At 52.9% G+C, this 6043-nt stretch overlaps 1 protein-coding gene and 1 non-coding gene across 2 annotated transcripts; one reads left to right on the top strand and one right to left on the bottom strand.

Moving 5' to 3' along the window:
* Nucleotides 1-436: 436 nt before the first annotated feature.
* Nucleotides 437-503, bottom strand: trnav-aac. The gene has a single exon. It is a non-coding gene; the product is annotated as a tRNA-Val (tRNA).
* A 3350-nt stretch (nt 504-3853) lies between these two features.
* Nucleotides 3854-5742, top strand: LOC103187998 (refilin-A). Its single transcript, XM_007907782.2, has 3 exons — nt 3854-4094; nt 4745-4836; nt 5353-5742. The coding sequence occupies exons 1-3, from the start codon at nt 3912-3914 to the stop codon at nt 5657-5659; spliced, it is 582 nt and encodes a 193-aa protein (XP_007905973.1). The 5' UTR covers nt 3854-3911; the 3' UTR covers nt 5660-5742.
* Nucleotides 5743-6043: the final 301 nt, after the last annotated feature.

Here is a 6043-nt window from a genome sequence, read left to right as displayed (position 1 = left end):
TAAAACAGACACAACGTGAAAAGCGTTAAGTTAGGGAACAGGAAGCGAGCTCCAGTGAGGGTCAAACAACCGCTGGATTTTACTGTCGGGGACTGCTCAGTCACCAGCCCCCCCCCCCCACCTCCTCACCCCCAGTCAATGAGCTCACAATCCCCCCCGGTGTCACAATTCACAACACCAGCCTCAGTGACCCAACATGGCAACGGCCTGCACTTGTTATCTGTCTCTCCAATGGGTGAAACACGACAGCTAATTGCACACAGCAGTGTCCCACAGACAGTCATGGATTGGGTGACCAAATTTTTTTTATATTCGCAGTACATTCTTGGGAGGGATTATTACCCCCGGAAAAGCGATTCGCCAATCGACTAACAGCCGTGCTCCTACTTACTACTAGGTAAACAGAGGTGTTCATGGAGTAAGGAAACTTGCCCAACGTTTCACCCGGGAATCGAACCCAGGTCCTCTCGCTTGTTAGGCGAGTGCTCTAACCACTAAGCTCCAGAACTCCACCTGTGAAACGCTTTGAGAAGTCTCGACAAAGTGATCAGGCGCTATATCAAATGCAAGGATTATTATTATTGCATTATTATGAATAAACCCTAAGCTCGGAGTCGGCTAACCAGGACTCAGCTGCGCTCATCTTCTCTCCCGACCGACAAATGAGCCCAAGAATCTTGGTCCAAGGGTCGAACGTGATTTCTCCCAGGACCTCTTTGTGACATTTGTCAGTCTCGGTCTTCACTCAAGTAACACACACACACTTGTGTGCACTCACCACATTGCTGCTGGCTGCTTTTAGCCCTAATAAAGCCTAATCTTATTTTATGTCCCAAATTGAATCTGTGCTCGTTTCTGGGTCTCTGGGCCGGTTCCAAATAGGCCACGGACTGGGCTCTGGGCTTCGCTCGCTCTCCACGATGCTCTCTCCAACAATCAGCTCAGTGTCGCAGACGTGTGGGGTGTCAGCTATCAGCTTGGCTCAGTCAGTAGCATTCGAGCCTTGAAGTCAGAGCCTCACGGCAGGGACTTGGAGCTCACTCACAGGCCAGGCTGACACTTACACCAGCGCAATACTGGAGTGAGGGTCGGGGTGGGCGGTGGTGGGGGTGAGGTAGGTGTATGTGTGTGTGTGTGCCTGTGTGAGCGCCGGAGTCTCAGAGGCGCCGTCCTTTGGGTGAGAAGTCAAAGCGAGTTCCCCGACTGTCCTCTGTTCAGGGCAGATGTTAAAGTTGACTGAAAGCCTGTCACGGTTTGAGGACCCGACTGGGAAAAGCTGGATTTCCGCAGGATTTTTCTTTNAAAAAAATATCCCGGAATCGTCGGGTTCCTTTTCTCGGTGGTCCGGTCATCGAAGAACCAGGACACGGCGAGAACCGCTGCCTTTCCTCCTCTCACCGGAATTCCCTCAGTTGAATTCCGCAGGGACGACTGCGGAACTCAACGAGCAGGAGAACAGCAACGATGGTGACGACGACGACAAGAAGAACGATTTTCGGCACTAAAATTAAAATGTGACTTTGCTGCAAAATTCAGTTGTAGTGGATGGGCTGGGGGGGGGAGGAAATGGGGAGGGGGTGGTTACATGTGACTGAGAGGGTGGGTCTGTGTTCGCCTCGGCTTTGCGGAGGGGTCAGGAATGTGCTGATCATTCCACGGCAGCTTGTGAAACGTGTTAATAACTCACTGAAAACAAACAGTGAGACACACAACCAGGCTGGTGCCAGAGGTGAGCCACGAGCAATGTCTCCAACAAGCAATTAACACAATTAACCTGGTGTCGGAGCCCAGTCAGTCCCAACTCCAGCCCCAGTGCAGTATTATTATATCTTAAATCAATGCCCAATGAGACAAACACACACACACACACACACACATTCAGAGGCATACAGAGAAACAGACAGATAGCCAGAGAGAGAGAGAGAGAGGCCGCAGGTGTGATGGAGACCCCACACACAAGGAAACCCTGACATTTGCAAACTTTGACTTGTGAAGAATGCGGTGACCGGCCGGAGCCTGGTCAATGGGCTTCCTGTTCCCTGTGTGAGACCGAGCGAGGAACAAAGCTGATCTGTCTGCCTTCAACCACAGCGTCGGGGAGGGGGGGGGTGCTTTGTGGGTGTGTGGGGGACGACTGTGTGTGGGGGGTGGGGAGGGGGGGTGCAGCGATTGCTGTCGAGGCGAACGCCGCCAGGCAGCGCAAGCGGGAAGAAAGCACGGCGGGTTTCCCGGTATCAACAACCCCAAACACAGCCCTGGAGCCTGGCACACACACACCGCCCGCCCGCTGGCAGGAACCACAGGCTGGTCTTGGCCACGGCAGTTCCTGGCACGTTGGAAGGAATCTGGGAATTCCCAAAGGAAAACAGAATTCCATTCATTGAGGCACACCCGAGCTCCGGCCACACTGTGGGCTGCGATTAACAGACATCGGCCACGGACTGTCCCAGGTGGAGTGTGTCCCAGGCTCTCAGCCCCCCCCAAACCTGGGCTCACACACACATCCTCAGTCATTTACACTCCCTCATTCTGCCCCTCTCTCTGTCTCACTTTCTCCCTATCTCTGCTCTCAATGGGGGAACGAGCACCAGCACAGACACGATGGGGAGAGAGCAGGGAATGGGTTAGAGAGCTACAGTTGGGGAGCAATCGCCAGCACAGACACGATGTGGGGGTGGCGGGGGGAGAAGGGGGGAGATTATTTGACCGTCACTGACTTAATCGCATCTCTCCTCCACGGTGACATGTTAGCGAGGTCGATGCTTGGAGCTGGGTAATTCCTGGAATTCCATCAATAATTGTCGATATGTGTCCGTGTGAAATGACAAACACGGGGTCAAGGTACAGCACTGGGCCTCGCTGTGCGGTGTGACTGACCCCACTCCCCCCCCCCCGCCGCCCACCCCGCACCCTCAGGGCCAACAACCTGCCCCATCCCTCGGTTCACTGGCTCACTCGTTCCTGCTGCAATCTCATCAACAGCGGCATTCGATCAGCCCACAGCGACAACAAAGTCAACAACAACCACAACAATACCCACGGCGCCCTTCACGTGGGGTAATGTCTTGAAGCGCTTCACACTGGAGGGGTCGGTGTGAGGATATATTTTTCAGGTGGTGGGGGTGGGGGGGGGGATTGGCAGTGTTTCTGTGAGCAGCACAGTGAGAGTAAATAAAGAGGCTGTGCTGCGCGGCGCTGTGGGGAGGTCAGGGCAGAGACTGGCTCTTTGCCAGATAGTGGGGAGCTTCTTAAGCTCAGAGCAGCGGCAGCCACCTAACTGTCCTCCAGAGGCTCTGGGTTGTGGGAAGACACAGACATAGACACACAGAGTCGCGCTGTGGGGAGAGACTCCATTGGGGTGAGACACCTAGATACTGACGAAAGGTCATCGACCTGAAACTTTAACCCACTTTCCTCTCTCCATAGATGCTATGCTGTCTGACCTGCTGCATTTTGCCAGCGACTTCTGTTTTTGTTTCAGATTTCCAGCATCTGGAGTATTTTCCCTTTTGTCAGATACTGTGGGGAGACTGTGTAATGTGTGCAAGATTCTCGCTCTCCGATTACTGCAGTGCTTCTCTCCAATAATCGCTGCGGACAGAGATTCTCGTCTGATGGTGTTTACACTGTTTTAAAAATCTTTTTATGGTTGCAGGTTTTACTGGTTGTGGACTATTTAAACCACGGGACAGACATACATACAGAGAAACAGAGAAAGAGAGATACACCCACCCACCTCGCACACACAGTCAGAGAGACAGACAGAAAGACAGACACAAATGGAGAGATAAACACAGACGGAGACTTTCTCACGTACAGATAGAGACAAAGAGAGAGACTCAAAGAGAAACAGAGACAGACAGAGACATACACACACACACAAACACACACACAGCTGGGGTGGCCCCGTGATGGTGGGACAGCTCAGGCTCGGGGCTATGGACCAGCGGTTGAGTTGGAAACGCCAGCAGAGCCGGGAACAGGTGCTGAACTCCGGGCTGCCCCCCACCAGCCCCCTGTTCACCCTGGTCAACCCCAGCCGAGACCCCAGCCCTTTGGGCTGCTCCTCATCCACCAGCCACTCGGCACAGACGGTAAGGAAGTTTGGAGCAATGTTTGAGCACAACTTGTAAACAGTGCAGAGTGCTCTGTCAGTGTCTGTTCTGCTAAACCCATAGAATAATAATAATAATTCTTGCATTTGATATACTGCCTTATCATGTCTTCGAGACGTCTCAAAGCGTTTCACAAAATATACTGTAAAGTGTAGTGACTGAATATTGTGCGGGCGAAATGCAGCAGACAATTGTGCACAGCTGTGTCCCACAAACAGTCGTGGATGGAGTGACATTTTTTTTGACACTCCCTGAACCCAGTCTGAATGCAGACTGGGTGGAGGTGGGGGGCAACCACTTTCCCCCACCTGATACTGAGCCCCCACCCCCCCGCTCCCCCACACACACAGAATAATATAATAATACTTCTCACATATAACCTGGCGTCACTCACATGGGGAGGCTACTCAGGATGTTTGCTGTAAAGTGTAGCGACTGTGTTTTATGGGTGAACAGATGGTCAATGGGGTGGTGGGTGGGTGGTGGGATGGGACACAATGGACAGGGAAACACGGATGGGGAGGGGAGAAACATGGACAAGCTCGTTACTTGTGCTGATTAACGTCACTAATTTTACGCACCGGGAAATGGAGGAAGCTTGCTGATAGTTCGGAACGTTCTTTTGGCAGATCCCGTCTCCCGCCTCCGCTCGGCTCAGATTGAACCCCGTCGTCTTCGGTGAGAGCATCAAAATCAACCTGGAGTCTGGTCAGGAGATCCGGTAATTTCTGACACGCACGCACCCTCCTCGCAGCACCGGCAAGCACATCCCCCGGCTCGGAAACTGGGGAACCGCGGCCGGTAACGGTTCTGGCGTTCTACTGATTTATAATAATAATAATCCTTGCATTTGATACAGCGCCTTATCACGTCTCCGAGACGTCTCAAAGCGTTTCACAGGATACACTGTAAAGTGAATCGACTGTATATTTTGTGGGTGAAACGTGGCAGCCAATTGCGCACAGCAGCGTCCCCACGAACAGCCGTGGACTGAGTGACCAAATTATTATTTTTTAAAAAAAAATTCTTTTGAAGGGATTATTACACCCAGAAAAGCGATCCTCCGGTTGATTAACAACCGGGTTCCTGAACTCACTGCTAAGTAAAACAGACGTGTGTGTGGAGCGAGGAAATTTGCCAACGGTTTTGCATTGCCCGGGGAATCGAACCTGGGACCTCTGTGCTTGCGAGGCAAGTTCTCCGACCACCAGGCTACAGGTCCCCGCTCTGATTACAGGTGTATCTCCAGGGTGAGGTACGGCTCGGATCTGCATTACCGTGACGGAGTGACGTACGTCCGGGTGCCCGTGCTCACGCGCTGCCGCGAGACAGTGATGGCGGCCGCCGACTGCACCTGGCGAAACTACCGCTCGGAGCTGCTGCTGGAGCCACGGCTCCGACCGCACGCCTACCACAGCACCGCCATCGTCTTCCCCAAACACGCCAAGTACACGTACAGGACCACGCTAACCCAGCGACACGCCACCGCCACACCCTGGTTCACGGTCAGTGTGACACTGGAAGCCCACAGAGGGGACAAGTGACGAGTGAACCCCATTCACTCTCCCCCAATAAACTCACTCCCATCGCCTCGCTCCCCCACTCACTTTCTCTCTCCCCCCCCCCAACCCAACACTCACCCTCTCCCATCCCCTCACTCATCCTCCACTCATTCGCTCACTCATTCAGTCACTCACTCACTCTCCCTCCCACTCACTCGGTCTCCCCCCCACTAACTTACTCAGCTGCGTCTCGCTCCCTCTCTCTCTCTCTCTTTTTGCATATTTTCTTCACAATTATCCGACATTTTGTGTTGTTCACCTGCTGGAAAATAATATTTTTTTTCATACGTAATTAAAACAAGGGACTTCCTTTCAAACTGAGGCGTGCGTCCTCCTGGTGAAAATGTGCGTTAATCAGTGCAGCCG

This window comes from Callorhinchus milii, unplaced genomic scaffold (genome assembly GCF_018977255.1).
Source record: "Callorhinchus milii isolate IMCB2004 unplaced genomic scaffold, IMCB_Cmil_1.0 Scaffold8, whole genome shotgun sequence".
NCBI classification, from domain to species: domain Eukaryota; kingdom Metazoa; phylum Chordata; class Chondrichthyes; order Chimaeriformes; family Callorhinchidae; genus Callorhinchus; species Callorhinchus milii.
The sequence above is the reverse complement of the archived record's forward strand: the minus strand, read 5'-3'. Positions and strand labels throughout refer to the sequence as shown.

Excerpts from the sequence above, each read along its gene's own strand:
- LOC103187998 (XM_007907782.2), top strand. The coding sequence starts at position 3,912 with ATGGTGGGACAGCTCAGGCTCGGGGCTATGGACCAGCGGTTGAGTTGG. Across the intron at positions 4,095-4,744 it reads CCAGCCACTCGGCACAGACG|ATCCCGTCTCCCGCCTCCGC; the intron begins GTAAGGAAGTTT and ends TTCTTTTGGCAG. Across the intron at positions 4,837-5,352 it reads GAGTCTGGTCAGGAGATCCG|GTGTATCTCCAGGGTGAGGT; the intron begins GTAATTTCTGAC and ends CTCTGATTACAG.